The sequence below is a fragment of the Heterodontus francisci genome, chromosome 12, assembly GCF_036365525.1.
Source record: "Heterodontus francisci isolate sHetFra1 chromosome 12, sHetFra1.hap1, whole genome shotgun sequence".
Taxonomy (NCBI): Eukaryota; Metazoa; Chordata; class Chondrichthyes; order Heterodontiformes; family Heterodontidae; genus Heterodontus; species Heterodontus francisci.
Genome location: NC_090382.1, coordinates 12,363,754 through 12,383,070, shown reverse-complemented (window position 1 = coordinate 12,383,070; position 19,317 = coordinate 12,363,754). Strand labels below are relative to the sequence as shown.

General features: G+C 52.2%; 1 protein-coding gene across 1 annotated transcript in view; it reads left to right on the top strand.

Moving 5' to 3' along the window:
• LOC137375547 (soluble guanylate cyclase 88E-like) overlaps positions 1 to 19,317 on the top strand; it is a 425,917-nt gene that overhangs the window by 9,673 nt on the left and 396,927 nt on the right. The window contains exon 2 of the mRNA XM_068042889.1: positions 6,215 to 6,355. Within this exon, the coding sequence (XP_067898990.1) occupies positions 6,215 to 6,355 (141 nt within the window). The remainder of the gene's footprint in view (positions 1 to 6,214; positions 6,356 to 19,317) is intronic.

The following is a 19,317-nucleotide window of genomic DNA, read 5'->3' as shown; positions in this document are numbered from 1 at the left end:
TCAAAGACTCTGCTTCCACCACCTTTTGAGGAAGAGAATTCCAAAGACTCACGACCCTGAGAGAAAACATTTCTCCTCATCTCTGCCTTAAATGGGCGACCCCTTATTTTTAAACAGTGACCTCCAGTTCGAGATCCTCCCACAAGGGGAAACATCCTTTCCACATCCACCCTGTCAAGACCCCTCAGAATCTGATGTTTCAATCAAGTTGCCTCTTACTCTTCTAAATTCCAGCGGATACAAGCCGAGCCTGTCCAATCTTTCCTCATAAGACAACCTGTACTCCAGATGTGGTCTCACCAATGCCCTGTACAGCTGAAGCATAACCTCCCTAGTTTTGTATTCCTAATTACTTGCTGTACCTGCATACTAACCTTTTGCAATTCATTCACCAAGACATCCTTTGCATCTCAGAGCTCTGCAATTTCTCACCATTTAGATTAAATGCTTTTTTATTCTTACTGCCAAAATAGACAATTCCACATTTTCACACATTATACTCCATTTGCCAGGTCTTTGCCCACTCACTTAACTTATCTATATCTTTGTAGCCTCCTTATGTCCTCTTCACAATTTACTTTCCTACCTATCTTTGTGTCATCGGCAAATTTAGCAACCATACCTTCAGTCCCTTCATCTAAGTCATTTATATAAATTGTAAAAAGTTGAAGCCCCAGCACAGATCCCTGTGGCATACCACTTGTTAAATTTTGCCAAACAAAAAATGATCCGTTTATTCCTACTCTCTGTTTCCTGTTAGCTAGCCAATCTTCTATCCATGCCAATATGTTACCCCCTACACCATCAGCTTTAATTTTCTGCAATAACCTTTGATGCGGTACCTCATCAAAAGCCTTCTGGAAATTTAAGTACAGTACAGGTTCCCTTTTATCCATTGCACATGTTACTTCTTCAAAGAACTCCAATAAATTGGTTGAACATGATTTCCCTTTCACAAAACCAGCTTTCTTGCGTACTCTAGTTTTTTCCCTCCTTATTAATCTTTTAGTCATTCTTTGCTGCTTTTTATATTCTGTCCAATCTTCTGACCTGCCACCCATCTTTGCACAATTATATGCTTTTTCTTTAAGTTTGATACTATCTTTAACTGTTTTAGTTAGCCACAGATGGTGGGTCCTCCCCTTGGAATTTTTCTTTCTCGTTAGAATGTATTTATTCTGTGTATTCTGAAATATCCCCTTAAATGTCTGCCATTGCATCTCTATTGACCTATCCCCTAACCTACTTTGCCGGTTCACTTTTGCTAGCTCTGTTTTCATGCCCTCATAATTCCCCTTATTTAAGTTTAAAATACTGGTCTTAGACTCACTCTTCTCTCCCTCAAACTGAATGTAACATTATGATTGCTGCTGTCTAGGAGCGCCTTCACTATGAGGTCATTACTTGATCCTATCTCGTTGCACATTATAAGGTCTAGTATAGCCTGCTCTCTGGCTCCAGAATGTGCTGTTCTAAGATACTATCCGAGAAAACATTCTTTGAACTCCTCATCCAGATTACCTTTGCCCATCTGATTTTTCAAGTCTATATGTAGATTAAAATCCCCCATGATTATCGCTGTACCTTTCTGACAAGCTGCCATTATTTCTTCCTTAAGACCCTGTCCTACCATGTGGTTAATGTTAGGTGGCCTGTACACCACTCCCACAAGTGACTTCTTTATAATTTCTCATCTCAACCCAAACAGCTTCTACATCCTGGTTTCCTGAACTTAGATCATCCCCCTCTATTGCGCTAATACCATCATTAATTAACAGAGCTACCCCTCCACCTTTTCCTAGCTTCCTGTCCTTCCTAAATGCCATGTACCCTTCAATATCCAAGTCCAAATCTATGTCATCCTGCAGACATGTCACTTCTCTGTCTAGCACATTGTGGGTGCTTTATAATTCCAAGCTCAAAGAGCTGACATGAAGCTGTGAAATGATGTGAATCTATACCGACCCTGTGAAATGATGTGGGTCTATATCTACCCTGTGAAATGATGTGGGCCTATATCTACCCTGTGAAATGATGTGGGTCTATACCAACCCTGTGAAATGATGTGGGTCTATACCAACCCTGTGAAATGATGTGGGTCTATACCGACCCTGTGAAATGATGTGGGTCTATATCTACCCTGTGAAATGATGTGGGTCTATATCTACCCTGTGAAATGATGTGGGTCTATACCGACCCTGTGAAATGATGTGGGTCTATATCTACCCTGTGAAATGATGTGGGTCTATACCGACCCTGTGAAATGATGTGGGTCTATACCGACCCTGTGAAATGATGTGGGTCTATACCGACCCTGTGAAATGATGTGGGTCTATATCTACCCTGTGAAATGATGTGGGCCTATATCTACCCTGTGAAATGATGTGGGTCTATATCTACCCTGTGAAATGATGTGGGTCTATATCTACCCTGTGAAATGATGTGGGTCTATACCGACCCTGTGAAATGATGTGGGTCTATACCGACCCTGTGAAATGATGTGGGTCTATATCTACCCTGTGAAATGATGTGGGTCTATACCGACCCTGTGAAATGATGTGGGTCTATACCGACCCTGTGAAATGATGTGGGTCTATACCTACCCTGTGAAATGATGTGGGTCTATACCGACCCTGTGAAATGATGTGGGTCTATATCTACCCTGTGAAATGATGTGGGTCTATACCGACCCTGTGAAATGATGTGGGTCTATATCTACCCTGTGAAATGATGTGGGTCTATACCGACCCTGTGAAATGATGTGGGTCTATACCGACCCTGTGAAATGATGTGGGTCTATATCTACCCTGTGAAATGATGTGGGTCTATATCTACCCTGTGAAATGATGTGGGTCTATACCGACCCTGTGAAATGATGTGGGTCTATACCGACCCTGTGAAATGATGTGGGTCTATATCTACCCTGTGAAATGATGTGGGTCTATACCGACCCTGTGAAATGATGTGGGTCTATACCTACCCTGTGAAATGATGTGGGTCTATACCGACCCTGTGAAATGATGTGGGTCTATACCTACCCTGTGAAATGATGTGGGTCTATACCTACCCTGTGAAATGATGTGGGTCTATATCTACCCTGTGAAATGATGTGGGTCTATACCGACACTGTGAAATGATGTGGGTCTATACCTACCCTGTGAAATGATGTGGGTCTATACCTACCCTGTGAAATGATGTGGGTCTATACCGACCCTGTGAAATGATGTGGGTCTATACCTACCCTGTGAAATGATGTGGGTCTATACCGACCCTGTGAAATGATGTGGGTCTATACCTACCCTGTGAAATGATGTGGGTCTATACCTACCCTGTGAAATGATGTGGGTCTATACCTACCCTGTGAAATGATGTGGGTCTATACCTACCCTGTGAAATGATGTGGGTCTATACCTACCCTGTGAAATGATGTGGGTCTATACCTACCCTGTGAAATGATGTGGGTCTATACCTACCCTGTGAAATGATGTGGGTCTATACCGACCCTGTGAAATGATGTGGGTCTATACCGACCCTGTGAAATGATGTGGGTCTATACCTACCCTGTGAAATGATGTGGGTCTATACCAACCCTGTGAAATGATGTGGGTCTATACCAACCCTGTGAAATGATGTGGGTCTATACCTATCCTGTGAAATGATGTGGGTCTATACCAACCCTGTGAAATGATGTGGGTCTATATCTACCCTGTGAAATGATGTGGGTCTATACCGACCCTGTGAAATGATGTGGGTCTATATCTACCCTGTGAAATGATGTGGGTCTATACCAACCCTGTGAAATGATGTGGGTCTATACCTATCCTGTGAAATGATGTGGGTCTATACCAACCCTGTGAAATGATGTGGGTCTATACCTATCCTGTGAAATGATGTGGGTCTATACCGACCCTGTGAAATGATGTGGGTCTATATCTACCCTGTGAAATGATGTGGGTCTATACCAACCCTGTGAAATGATGTGGGTCTATACCTATCCTGTGAAATGATGTGGGTCTATACCTACCCTGTGAAATGATGTGGCTCTATACCGACCCTGTGAAATGATGTGGGTCTATATCTACCCTGTGAAATGATGTGGGTCTATACCGACCCTGTGAAATGATGTGGGTCTATACCAACCCTGTGAAATGATGTGGGTCTATACCTATCCTGTGAAATGATGTGGGTCTATACCTACCCTGTGAAATGATGTGGCTCTATACCGACCCTGTGAAATGATGTGGGTCTATATCTACCCTGTGAAATGATGTGGGTCTATACCGACCCTGTGAAATGATGTGGGTCTATACCGACCCTGTGAAATGATGTGGGTCTATACCGACACTGTGAAATGATGTGGGTCTATACCGACCCTGTGAAATGATGTGGGTCTATACCAACCCTGTGAAATGATGTGGGTCTATACCGACCCTGTGAAATGATGTGGGTCTATACCAACCCTGTGAAATGATGTGGGTCTATACCTACCCTGTGAAATGATGTGGGTCTATATCTACCCTGTGAAATGATGTGGGTCTATACCAACCCTGTGAAATGATGTGGGTCTATACCAACCCTGTGAAATGATGTGGGTCTATACCAACCCTGTGAAATGATGTGGGTCTATATCTACCCTGTGAAATGATGTGGGTCTATACCTATCCTGTGAAATGATGTGGGTCTATACCAACCCTGTGAAATGATGTGGGTCTATATCTACCCTGTGAAATGATGTGGGTCTATATCTACCCTGTGAAATGATGTGGGTCTATACCAACCCTGTGAAATGATGTGGGTCTATACCTATCCTGTGAAATGATGTGGGTCTATACCAACCCTGTGAAATGATGTGGGTCTATACCTATCCTGTGAAATGATGTGGGTCTATACCGACCCTGTGAAATGATGTGGGTCTATATCTACCCTGTGAAATGATGTGGGTCTATACCAACCCTGTGAAATGATGTGGGTCTATACCTATCCTGTGAAATGATGTGGGTCTATACCTACCCTGTGAAATGATGTGGCTCTATACCGACCCTGTGAAATGATGTGGGTCTATATCTACCCTGTGAAATGATGTGGGTCTATACCAACCCTGTGAAATGATGTGGGTCTATACCGACCCTGTGAAATGATGTGGGTCTATATCTACCCTGTGAAATGATGTGGGTCTATACCAACCCTGTGAAATGATGTGGGTCTATACCAACCCTGTGAAATGATGTGGGTCTATACCAACCCTGTGAAATGATGTGGGTCTATACCAACCCTGTGAAATGATGTGGGTCTATACCTACCCTGTGAAATGATGTGGGTCTATACCGACCCTGTGAAATGATGTGGGTCTATACCTACCCTGTGAAATGATGTGGGTCTATACCTACCCTGTGAAATGATGTGGGTCTATACCGACCCTGTGAAATGATGTGGGTCTATACCGACCCTGTGAAATGATGTGGGTCTATACCTACCCTGTGAAATGATGTGGGTCTATACCGACCCTGTGAAATGATGTGGGTCTATACCGACCCTGTGAAATGATGTGGGTCTATACCTACCCTGTGAAATGATGTGGGTCTATACCTACCCTGTGAAATGATGTGGGTCTATACCTACCCTGTGAAATGATGTGGGTCTATACCTACCCTGTGAAATGATGTGGGTCTATACCGACCCTGTGAAATGATGTGGGTCTATATCTACCCTGTGAAATTATGTGGGTCTATACCGACCCTGTGAAATGATGTGGGTCTATACCTACCCTGTGAAATGATGTGGGTCTATACCGACCCTGTGAAATGATGTGGGTCTATACCGACCCTGTGAAATGATGTGGGTCTATATCTACCCTGTGAAATTATGTGGGTCTATACCGACCCTGTGAAATGATGTGGGTCTATACCTACCCTGTGAAATGATGTGGGTCTATACCTACCCTGTGAAATGATGTGGGTCTATACCGACCCTGTGAAATGATGTGGGTCTATACCTACCCTGTGAAATGATGTGGGTCTATACCGACCCTGTGAAATGATGTGGGTCTATACCGACCCTGTGAAATGATGTGGGTCTATACCTACCCTGTGAAATGATGTGGGTCTATACCGACCCTGTGAAATGATGTGGGCCTATATCTACCCTGAAGACTGTGGAATCTGCATGAAATGTATGCTTTACATGAACTGGTTTCATTTTGTTTCCCTTCCTTTAGGTTTACAGTGAGAGCGTCATTCCTCGCATTGCCACAGCTGCCAGTGCAGTCACTGGGACCCCCTACAGTGAGCTGATGAACTCATGGGGAGTCTACTTCCTGGGATTTGTTGGGAAATATGGATATGATAGGATCCTGAAGGTGGGTGAAAAGAATGCATCTGTAGTTACCTGAGATGACAGTGAATGTCAGCACTGAAGCTGAATCACTCAACTTCCATTGGATTGCTTACCCAAGGGTGTGACAGGGAGCGGTCCAACACTGGGGAAAGAGAGAGGAACGGACCCAATACTGGGGAAAGGGAGGGGAACAGGCCCAATACTGGGGAAAGGGTGCGGAACAGGCCCAATACTGGGGAAAGGGAGGGGAACAGGCCCAATACTGGGGAAGGAAGCGGAACAGGCCCAATACTGGGGAAAGGGAAAAGAACAGGCCCAAGACTGGGGAAAGGGAGGGGAACAGGCCCAATACTGGGGAAAGGGAAAAGAACAGGCCCAATACTGGGGAAAGGGAGGGGAACAGGCCCAATACTGGGGAAAGGGAAAAGAACAGGCCCAATACTGGGGAAAGGGAGGGGAACAGGCCCAATACTGGGGAAAGGGAGGGGAACAGGCCCAATACTGGGGAAAGGGAGGGGAACAGGCCCAATACTGGGGAAAGGGAGGGGAACAGGCCCAATACTGGGGAAAGGGAGGGGAACAGGCCCATTACTGGGGAAAGGGAGGGGAACAGGCCCAATACTGGGGAAAGGGAGGAGAACAGGCCCAATACTGGGGAAAGGGAGGGGAACAGGCCCAATACTGGGGAAAGGGAGGGGAACAGGCCCAATACTGGGGAAAGGGAGGGGAACAGGCCCAATACTGGGGAAAGGGAAAAGAACAGGCCCAATACTGGGGAAAGGGAGGGGAACAGGCCCAATACTGGCGAAAGGGAGAGGAACATGCCCAATACTGGGGAAAGGGAGGGGAACAGGCCCAATACTGGCGAAAGGGAGCGGAACAGGCCCAATACTGGGGAAAGGGAGCGGAACAGGCCCAATACTGGGGAAAGGGAGAGGTACAGGCCCAAGACTGGGGAAAGGGAGGGGAACAGGCCCAATACTGGGGAAAGGGAGAGGAACATGCCCAATACTGGGGAAAGGGAGGGGAACAGGCCCAATACTGGGGAAAGGGAGAGGAACAGGCCCAATACTGGGGAAAGGGAGAGGAACAGGCCCAATACTGGGGAAAGGGAGAGGAACAGGCCCAAGACTGGGGAAAGGGAGGGGAATAGGCACAATATTGGGGAAACGGAGGGGAGGGACGGTAGTGGAAAAAGGGACGGTAGTGGAAAAAGGGACGGGGAGGACAGTAGTGGAAAAAGGGACATGGGGAGGGACGGCGGTGGATAAAGGGACAGGGAGAGGGACGGTGGTGGATAAAGGGACATGGGGAGGGACGGTGGTGGATAAAGGGACAGGGAGAGGGACGGTGGTGGATAAAGGGACAGGGAGAGGGACGGTGGTGCATAAAGGGACATGAGGAGGGACGGCGGTGGATAAAGGGACAGGGAGAGGGACGGTGGTGGATAAAGGGACAGGGGTAGGGACGGTGGTGGATAAAGGGACAGGGAGAGGGACGGTGGTGGATAAAGGGACAGGGTGAGGGACAATAGTGGATAAAGGGACAGGGAGAGGGACGGTAGTGGATAAAGGGACAGGGTGAGGGACAATAGTGGATAAAGGGACAGGGAGAGGGACGGTCGTGGATAAAGGGACAGGGAGAGGGACGGTCGTGGATAAAGGGACAGGGAGAGGGACTGTGGTGGATAAAGGGACAGGCAGAGGGACGGTAGTGGATAAAGGGACAGGGAGAGGGACGGTAGTGGATAAAGGGACAGGGTGAGGGACAATAGTGGATAAAGGGACAGGCAGAGGGACGGTAGTGGATAAAGGGACAGGGAGAGGGACGGTAGTGGATAAAGGGACAGGGAGAGGGACAATAGTGGATAAAGGGACAGGGAGAGAGACGGTAGTGGATAAAGGGACAGGGGGAGGGATGGTCGTGGATAAAGGGACAGGGAGAGGGACAGTCTTGGATAAATGGACAGGGAGAGGGACGGTAGTGGATAAAGGGACGGAGAGGGACGGTAGTGGAGAAATGGACAGGGAGAGTGACAGTCTTGGATAAAGGGACAGGGAGAGGGACGGTAGTGGATAAATGGACACGGAGAGGGACAGTCTTGGATAAAGGGACAGGGGGAGGGACGGTGGTGGATAAAGGGACAGGGAGAGGGACGGTCTTGGATAAAGGGACAGGGAGAGGGACGGCAGTGGATAAAGGGACAGGGAGAGGGACGATAGTGGAGAAAGGGACGGGGAGAGGGACGATAGTGGAGAAAGGGACGGGGAGAGGGACGGTTTTGGATAAAGGGACAGGGAGAGGGACGGTGGTGGATAAAGGGACAGGGAGAGGGACGGTGGTGGATAAAGGGACAGGGAGAGGGACGGTCTTGGATAAAGGGACAGGGAGAGGGACGGCAGTGGATAAAGGGACAGGGAGAGGGACGATAGTGGAGAAAGGGACGGGGAGAGGGAAGGCAATGGATAAAGGGACGGGGTGATGGACGGTAGTGGATAAAGGGACAGGGAGAGGGACGCTAGTGGAAAAAGGGACGGGGAGAGGGACGGTAGTGGATAAAGGGACGGGAAGAGGGACGGTAGTGGATAAAGGGACGGTAGTGGATAAAGGGACAGGAAGAGGGACGGTAGTGGATAAGGGGACAGGAAGAGGGACGGTAGTGGATAAAGGGACAGGAAGTGGGACGGTAGTGGATAAAGGGACAGGAAGAAGGACGGTAGTGGAAAAAGGGACAGGGTGAGGGACGGTAGTGGATAAAGGGACAGGGAGAGGGACGGTAGTGGATAAGGGGACATTGAGAGGGACGGCAGTGGAAAAAGGGACAGGAAGAGGGAAGGTAGTGGATAAAGGGACAGGGAGAGGGACGGTAGTGGATAAAGGGACAGGGAGAGGGATGGTAGTGGATAAGGGGACAGGGAGAGGGACGGTAGTGGAAAAAGGGACAGGAAGAGGGACGGTAGTGGATAAAGCCACGGGAAGAGGGACGGTAGTGGATAAAGCCACGGGAAGAGGGACGGTAGTGGATAAGGGGACAGGAAGAGGGACGGTAGTGGATAAGGGGACAGGAAGAGGGACGGTAGTGGATAAAGGGACAGGGAGAGGGACGGTCGTGGATAAGGGGACAGGGAGAGGGACGGTAGTGGAAAAAGGAACAGGGGGAGGGACGGTAGTGGATAAAGGGACAGGAAGAGGGACGGTGGTGGAAAAAGGGACAGGGGGAGGGACGGTAGTGGATAAAGGGACAGGGAGAGGGACGGTAGTGGATAAAGGGACAGGGGGAGGGACGGTAGTGGATAAAGCCACGGGAAGAGGGACGGTAGTGGATAAAGCCACGGGAAGAGGGACGGTAGTGGATAAGGGGACAGGAAGAGGGACGGTAGTGGATAAGGGGACAGGAAGAGGGACGGTAGTGGATAAAGGGACAGGGAGAGGGACGGTCGTGGATAAGGGGACAGGGAGAGGGACGGTAGTGGAAAAAGGAACAGGGGGAGGGACGGTAGTGGATAAAGGGACAGGAAGAGGGACGGTGGTGGAAAAAGGGACAGGGGGAGGGACGGTAGTGGATAAAGGGACAGGGAGAGGGACGGTAGTGGATCAAGGGACAGGGAGAGGGACGGTAGTGGATAAAGGGACAGGGAGAGGGATGGTAGTGGATAAAGGGACTGGGAGAGGGACGGTAGTGGATAAGGGAACAGGGAGAGGGACGGTAGTGGATAAAGGGACAGGGAGAGGGACGGTAGTGGATAAAGGGACTGGGAGAGGGACGGTAGTGGATAAGGGAACAGGGAGAGGGACGGTAGTGGATAAAGGGACAGGGAGAGGGACGGTAGTGGAGAAGGGGACATGGGTAGGGACGGTATTGGATAAAGGGACAAGGAGAGGGACGGTAGTGGATAAGGGGACAGGAAGAGGGACGGTAGTGGAAAAAGGGACAGGGGGAGGGATGGTAATGGATAAAGGGACAGGGAGAGGGACGGTAGTGGATAAAGGGACAGGGGGAGGGACGGTAGTGGATGAAGGGACAGGAAGAGGGACGGTGGTGGAAAAAGGGACAGGGAGAGGGACGGTAGTGGATAAAGGGACAGGGAGAGGGACGGTAGTGGATAAAGGGACTGGGAGAGGGACGGTAGTGGATAAGGGGACAGGGGGAGGGACGGTGGTGGATAAAGGGACAGGGGGAGGGATGGTGGTGGATAAAGGGACAGGGAGAGGGACGGTGGTGGATAAAGGGACAGGGAGAGGGACGGTAGTGGATAATGGGACAGGAAGTGGGACGGTAGTGGATAAAGGGACAGGAAGAGGGACGGTAGTGGATAAAGGGACAGGAAGTGGGACGGTAGTGGATAAAGCCACGGGAAGAGGGACGGTAGTGGATAAAGCCACGGGAAGAGGGACGGTAGTGGATAAGGGGACAGGAAGAGGGACGGTAGTGGATAATGGGACAGGAAGAGGGGCGGTAGTGGATAAAGGGACAGGGAGAGGGACAGTCTTGGATAAAGGGACAGGGAGAGGGACGGTAATGGATAAAGGGACAGGGAGAGGGACGGTCGTGGATAAAGGGACAGGGAGAGGGACGGTCTTGGATAAAGGGACAGGGAGAGGGACGGTAGTGGATAAAGGGACAGGGAGAGGGACGGTCTTGGATAAAGGGACAGGGAGAGGGACGGTCTTGGATAAAGGGACATGGAGAGGGACAGTAGTGGATAAAGGGACAGGGAGAGGGACGGTCGTAGAAAAAGGGACAGGGAGAGGGACGGTAGTGGATAAGGGGACAGGGAGAGGGACGGCAGTGGAAAAAGGGACAGGAAGAGGGAAGGTAGTGGATAAAGGGACAGGGAGAGGGACAGTAGTGGATAAAGGGACAGGGAGAGGGACGGTTGTGGATAAGGGAACAGGGAGAGGGACGGTAGTGGATAAGGGGACAGGAAGAGGGACGGTAGTGGATAAAGGGACAGGGAGAGGGACGGTAGTGGATAAGGGAACAGGGAGAGGGACGGTGGTGGAAAAAGGGACAAGGGGAGGGATGGTAATGGATAAAGGGACAGGGAGAGGGACGGTAGTGGATAAAGGGACAGGAAGAGGGACGGTGGTGGAAAAAGGGACAGGGGGAGGGACGGTAGTGGATAAGAGGACAGGGAGAGGGACGGTAGTGGATAAAGGGACAGGGAGAGGGACGGTAGTGGATAAGAGGACAGGGAGAGGGACGGTAGTGGATAAAGGGACAGGGAGAGGGACGGTAGTGGATAAAGGAACTGGGAGAGGGACGGTAGTGGATCAGAGGACAGGGAGAGGGACAGTAGTGGATAAAGGGACAGGGAGAGGGACGGTGGTGGAAAAAGGGACAGGGGGAGGGACGGTAGTGGATAAGAGGACAGGGAGAGGGACGGTAGTGGATAAAGGGACAGGGAGAGGGACGGTAGTGGATAAAGGGACTGGGAGAGGGACGGTAGTGGATAAGGGGACAGGAAGAGGGACGGTAGTGGATAAAGGGACAGGGAGAGGGACGGTCTTGGATAAAGGGACAGGGAGAGGGACGGTAGTGGATAAAGGGACGGTGGGGGTACGGTAGTGGAAAAAGGGATGGGGGGGGTACGGTAGTGGAAAAAGGGACATGGGGAGGGACGGTAGTGGATAAAGCCACGGGAAGAGGGACGGTAGTGGATAAAGGGACAGGAAGAGGGACGGTAGTGGATAAAGGGACGGGAGTGGATAAAGGGACAGGAAGAGGGACGGTAGTGGATAAAGCCACGGGAAGAGGGACGGTAGTGGATAAAGGGACAGGAAGAAGGACGGTAGTGGAAAAAGGGACAGGGTGAGGGACGGTAGTGGATAAAGCCACGGGAAGAGGGACGGTAGTGGATAAAGGGACAGGAAGAGGGACGGTAGTGGATAAGGGGACAGGAAGAGGGACGGTAGTGGATAAAGGGACAGGAAGTGGGACGGTAGTGGATAAAGGGACAGGAAGAAGGACGGTAGTGGAAAAAGGGACAGGGTGAGGGACGGTAGAGGATAAAGGGACAGGGAGAGGGACGGTAGTGGATAAGGGGACAGGGAGAGGGACGGCAGTGGAAAAAGGGACAGGAAGAGGGAAGGTAGTGGATAAAGGGACAGGGAGAGGGACGGTAGTGGATAAAGGGACAGGGAGAGGGATGGTAGTGGATAAGGGGACAGGGAGAGGGACGGTAGTGGAAAAAGGGACAGGAAGAGGGACGGTAGTGGATAAAGCCACGGGAAGAGGGACGGTAGTGGATAAAGCCACGGGAAGAGGGACGGTAGTGGATAAGGGGACAGGAAGAGGGACGGTAGTGGATAAGGGGACAGGAAGAGGGACGGTAGTGGATAATGGGACAGGAAGTGGGACGGTAGTGGAAAAAGGGACAGCAAGAGAGACGGTAGTGGATAAAGGGATAGGGAGAGGGACGGTAGTGGATAAAGGGACAGGGAGAGGGACGGTCGTGGATAAGGGGACAGGGAGAGGGACGTTAGTGGAAAAAGGAACGGGGGAGGGACGGTAGTGGATAAAGGGACAGGAAGAGGGACGGTAGTGGATGAAGGGACAGGAAGAGGGACGGTGGTGGAAAAAGGGACAGGGGGAGGGACGGTAGTGGATAAAGGGACAGGAAGAGGGACGGTAGTGGATGAAGGGACAGGAAGAGGGACGGTGGTGGAAAAAGGGACAGGGGGAGGGACGGTAGTGGATAAGAGGACAGGGAGAGGGACGGTAGTGGATAAAGGGACAGGGAGAGGGACGGTGGTGGATAAAGGGACATGGGGAGGGACGGTGGTGGATAAAGGGACATGGGGAGGGATGGTAGTGGAAAAAGGGACATGGGGAGGGACGGTAGTGGATAAAGGGACAGGGAGAGGGACGGTGGTGGATAAAGGGACAAGGGGAGGGACGGTGGTGGATAAAGGGACAGGGGGAGGGACGGTGGTGGATAAAGGGACAGGGAGAGGGACGGTGGTGGATAAAAGGACAGGGGGAGGGACGGTCTTGGATAAAGGGACAGGGAGAGGGACAGTCTTGGATAAAGGGACAGGGAGAGGGACGGTCGTGGATAGAGGGACAGGGAGAGGGACGGTCGTGGATAAAGGGACAGGGAGAGGGACGGTGGTGGATAAAGGGACAGGGAGAGGGACGGTCTTGGATAAAGGGACAGGGAGAGGGACAGTCTTGGATAAAGGGACAGGGAGAGGGACGGTAGTGGATAAAGGGACAGGGAGAGGGACAGTCTTGGATAAAGGGACAGGGAGAGGGACGGTGGTGGATAAAGGGACAGGGAGAGGGACGGTAGTGGATAAAGGGACAGGGAGAGGGACGGTGGTGGATAAAGGGACAGGGAGAGGGACGGTCTTGGATAAAGGGACAGGGAGAGGGACAGTCTTGGATAAAGGGACGGGAGAGGGACGGTGGTGGATAAAGGGACAGGGAGAGGGACGGTCTTGGATAAAGGGACAGGGAGAGGGACAGTTTTGGATCAAGGGACAGGGAGAGGGACGGTCTTGGATAAAGGGACAGGGAGAGGGACAGTCTTGGATAAAGGGACGGGAGAGGGACGGTGGTGGATAAAGGGACAGGGAGAGGGACGGTGGTGGATAAAGGGACAGGGAGAGGGACGATTTTAGATAAAGGGACAGGGAGAGGGACAGTCTTGGATAAAGGGACATTGAGAGGGACGGTTTTGGATAAATGGACAGGGAGAGGGACGGTCTTGGATAAAGGGACAGGGAGAGGGACGGTGTTGGATAAAGGGACAGGAAGAGGGACGGTTTTGAATCAATGGACAGGGAAAGGGACGGTTTTGGATAAATGGACAGGGAGAGGGACGGTCTTGGATAAAGGGACAGGGAGAGGGACGGTGTTGGATAAAGGGACAGGAAGAGGGACGGTTTTGAATCAATGGACAGGGAAAGGGACGGTTTTGGATAAATGGACAGGGAGAGGGACGGTTTTGGATAAAGGGACAGGGAGACGGACGGTCTTGGATAAAGGGACAGGGAGAGGGACGGTGTTGGATAAAGGGACAGGGAGATGGACGGTCTTGGATAAAGGGACAGGAAGAGGGACGGTCTTGGATAAAGGGACAGGGAGAGGGACGGAATTGGATAAAGGGACAGGGAGAGGGACGGTCTTGGATAAAGGGACAGGGAGCGGGACGGTTTTGGATCAACGGACAGGGAGAGGGACGGTCTTGGAGAAAGGGACAGGGAAAGGAACGGTAGTGGATAAAGGGACAGAGAAAGGGACGGTCTTGGAGAAAGGGACAGGGAGAGGGACGGTCTTGGATAAAGGGACAGGGAGAGGGACGGTCTTGGATAAAGGGACAGGGAGAGGAACGGGTGGATAAAGGGACAGGGAGAGGGACGGTCTTGGATAAAGGGACAGGGGGAGGGACGGTCTTGGATAACAGGACTAGGGGAGGGACGGTAGTGGATAAAGGGACAGGTGGAGGGACGATACTGGAGAAAGTGACAGGAAAAGGGACGGTATTGGAGAAAGGGACAGGGGGAGGGACGGGAGTGGATAAAGGGATAGGGGGAGGGACATTAGTGGATAAAGGGACAAGGAGAGGGACGGTAGTGGAGAAAGGGACAGGGGGAGGGACGGTAGTGAATAAAGGGACAGGGAGAGGGACGCTAGTGAATAAAGGGGCAGGGGGAGGAACGGTAGTAAATAAAGGGGCAGGGAGAGGAACAATAGTGGATAAAGTGACAGGGAGTGGGACGGTCTTGGATAAAGGGACAGGGAGAGGGACGGTGGTGGAAAAAGGGACAGGGGGAGGGACGGTGGTGGATAAAGGGACAGGGAGAGGGGCGGGAGTGGATAAAGGGACAGGGAGAGGGACGGTGGTGGATAAAGGGACAGGGAGAGGGACGGTGGTGGATAAAGGGACAGGGAGAGGGACGGTGGTGGATAAAGGGACAGGGAGAGGGACGGTGGTGGATAAAGGGACAGGGAGAGGGGCGGTGGTGGATAAAGGGACAGGGAGAGGGGCGGGAGTGGATAAAGGGACAGGGAGAGGGACGGTGGTAGATAAAGGGACAGGGAGAGGGACGGTGGTGGATAAAGGGACAGGGAGAGGGACGGTGGTGGATAAAGGGACAGGGAGAGCGACGGTGGTGGATAAAGGGACAGGGAGAGGGATGGGATTGGATAAAGGGACAGGGAGAGGGATGGGATTGGATAAAGGGACAGGGAGAGGGACGGTAGTGGATAAGGGGACAGGAAGAGGTACGGTGTTGGATAATGGGGCAGGGAGAGGGACGGTGGTGGATAAAGGGACAGGGAGAGGCATGGTTTTGGATAAAGGGACAGGGAGAGGGACAGTCTTGGATAAAGGGACAGGGAGAGGGACGGTGGTGGATAAAGGGACAGGGGGAGGGACGGTGGTGGATAAAGGGACAGGGAGAGGGATGGTTTTGGATAAAGCGACAGGGAGAGGGACGGTGGTGGAAAAAGGGACAGGAAGCTGGGAGGTGGATGATAAAGGGACAGGGAGAGGGATGCTAGTGGATTAAGGGACAGGGAGAGGGACGGTGTTGGATAAAGGGACAGGGAGAAGGAGGGTGGTGGATAAAGGGACAGGGAGAGGGACGGTGGTGGATAAAGGGACAGGGAGAGGGACGGTTTTGGATAAAGGGACAGGGAGAGGGACGGTTTTGGATAAAGGGACAGGGAGAGGGACGGTGGTGGATAAAGGGACAGGGAGAGGGACGGTTTTGGATAAAGGGACAGGGAGAGGGACGGTCTTGGATAAAGAGACAGGGAGAGGGTCTGTCTTGGATAAAGGGACAGGGAGAGGGACGGTGGTAGATAAAGGGACAGGGAGAGGGACGGTTTTGGATAAAGGGACAGGGAGAGGGACGGTGGTAGATAAAGGGACAGGGAGAGGGACGGTTTTGGATAAAGGGACAGGGGGAGGGACAGTCTTGGATAAAGGGACAGGGAGAGGGACGGTTTTGGATAAAGGGACAGGGAGAGGGACGGTGGTGGATAAAGGGACAGGGAGAGGGACGGTTTTGGATAAAGGCACAGGGAGAGGGACGGTTTTGGATAAAGGGACAGGGAGATTGACAGTCTTGGATAAAGGGACAGGGAGAGGGACGGTGGTAGATAAAGGGACAGGGAGAGGGACGGTTTTGGATAAAGGGACAGGGAGAGGGACGGTGGTGGATAAAGGGACAGGGAGAGGGACGGTTTTGGATAAAGGCACAGGGAGAGGGACGGTGGTGGATAAAGGGACAGGGAGAGGGACGGTTTTGGATAAAGGGACAGGGGGAGGGACAGTCTTGGATAAAGGGACAGGGAGAGGGACGGTCTTGGATAAAGGGACAGGGGGAGGGACGGTCTTGGATAAAGGGACAGGGGGAGGGACGGTGGTGGATAAAGGGACAGGGAGAGGGACGGTCATGGATAAAGGGACAGGGAGAGGGACGCTCTTGGATATTGGGACAGGGAGAGGAACGGTAGTGGATAAAGGGACAGGGAGAGGGACGGTATTGGATAAAGGGACAGGGAGAGGGATGGTCTTGGATAAAGGGACAGGCGGAGGGACGGTCTTGGATAAAGGGACAGGGAGAGGGACGGTCTTGGATAACGGGACAGGAAGAGGGACGGTAGTGGAGAAAGGGACAGGAAGAGGGTCGGTATTGGAGAAAGGGACAGGGGTAGGGACGGTAGTGGAGAAAGGGACAGGTGGAGGGATGGTAGTGGAGAAAGGGAGGGGGAGAGGGACGGTAGTGGAGAAAGGGACAGGAAGAGGGACGGTAGTGGAGAAAGGGACAGGAAGAGGGACGGTATTGGAGAAAGGGACAGGGGGAGGGACGCTCTTGGATAAAGGGACAGGGAGAGGAACGGTAGTGGATAAAGGTACAGGGAGAGGGACAATAGTGGATAAAGGGACAGGGAGAGGGACGGTCTTGGATTAAGGGACTGGGGGAGGGACGGTCTTGGATTAAGGGACAGGGAGAGGGAAGGTCTTGGATTAAGGGACAGGGGGAGGGACGGTCTTGGATTAAGGGGTTGGGAAAGGAACGGTCGTGGATAAAGGGACAGGGAGAGGGACGGTCTTGGATAAAGGGGTTGGGAAAGGAACGGTCGTGGATAAAGGGACAGGGAGAGGGACGGTCTTGGATTAAGGGACAGGGGGAGGGACGGTCTTGGATTAAGGGACAGATGGAGGGACGGTCTTGGATAAAGGGACAGGGAGAGGGACGGTATTGGATAAAGGGACAGGGAGAGGGATGGTCTTGGATAAAGGGACAGGGAGAGGGACAATAGTGGATAAAGGGACAGGCGGAGGGACGGTCTTGGATAAAGGGACAGGGAGAGGGACAGTCTTGGATAAAGGGACAGGGGGAGGGACGGTCTTGGATAACGGGACTAGGGGAGGGATGGTAGTGGATAAAGGGACAGGGAGAGGGACGTTAGTGGAGAAAGGGACAGGAAGAGGGTCGGTATTGGAGAAAGGGACAGGGGTAGGGACGGTAGTGGAGAAAGGGACAGGTGGAGGGACGGTAGTGGAGAAAGGGAGAGGGAGAGGGACGGTAGTGGAGAAAGGGACATGAAGAGGGACGGTAGTGGAGAAAGGGACAGGAAGAGGGTCGGTATTGGAGAAAGGGACAGGGGTAGGGACGGTAGAGGAGAAAGGGACAGGTGGAGGGACGGTAGTGGAGAAAGGGAGGGGGAGAGGGACGGTAGTGGAGAAAGGGACAGGAAGAGGGACGGTATTGGAGAAAGGGACAGGGGGAGGGACGGTCTTGGATAAAGGGACAGGGAGAGGAACGGTAGTGGATAAAGGTACAGGGAGAGGGACAATAGTGGATAAAGGGACAGGGAGAGGGAAGGTCTTGGATAAAGGGACAGGAAGAGGGACGGTAGTGGAGAGAGGGACAGGAAGAGGGACGGTCTTGGAGAAAGGGACTGGGGGAGGGACGGTCTTGGATTAAGGGGTTGGGAAAGGAACGGTCGTGGATAAAGGGACAGGGGGAGGGACGGTCTTGGATTAAGGGACACGGAGAGGGACGGTCTTGGATTAAGGGACAGGGGGAGGGACGGTCTTGGATTAAGGGACAGGGGGAGGGACGGTCTTGGATTAAGGGACAGGGGGAGGGACAGTAGTGAATAAAGGGGCAGGGAGAGGGACGCTAGTGAATAAAGGGGCAGGGAGAGGGACGCTCTTGGATAAAGGGGCAGGGAGAGGGACGGTCTTGGATAAAGGGACAGGGAGAGGGACGGTAGTGGATAAAGGGACAGGGAGAGGGACGGTAGTGAATAAAGGGGCAGGGAGAGGGACGGTAGTGAATAAAAGGGCAGGGACAGGGACACTTTTGGATAAAGGGACAGGGAGAGGGACGGTAGTGGATAAAGGGACAGGGAGATGGACGGTAGTGGATAAAGGGACAGGGAGAGGGACGGGTGGATAAAGGGACAGGGGAAGGGACGGTCTTGGATAAAGGGACAGGGGGAGGGACGGTCTTGGATAACGGGACTAGGGGAGGGACGGTCTTGGATAAAGGTACAGGGAGAGGGACGGTGGTGGATAAAGGGACAGGAAGAGGGACGGTAGTGAATAAAAGGGCAGGGAGAGGGACGGTAGTGAATAAAGGGGCAGGGAGAGGGACGGTTTTGGATAAAGGGACAGGGAGAGGGACGGTCTTGGATAAAGGGACAGGGAGAGGGACGGTCTCGGATAAAGCTACTGGGAGAGGGACGGTCTCGGATAAAGGGACAGGGAGAGGGACGGTCTTGAATAAAGGGACAGGGAGAGGGACGGTCTTGGATAAAGCTACTGGGAGAGGGACGGTCTTGGATAAAGGGACAGGGAGAGGGACGGTCTTTGATAAAGGGACAGGGGGTTGGACGGTAGTGGATAAAGCTACTGGGAGAGGGACGGTCTCGGATAAAGGGACAGGGAGAGGTACGGTCTTGGATAAAGGGACAGGGAGAGGGACGGTCTCGGATAAAGGGACAGGGAGAGGGAC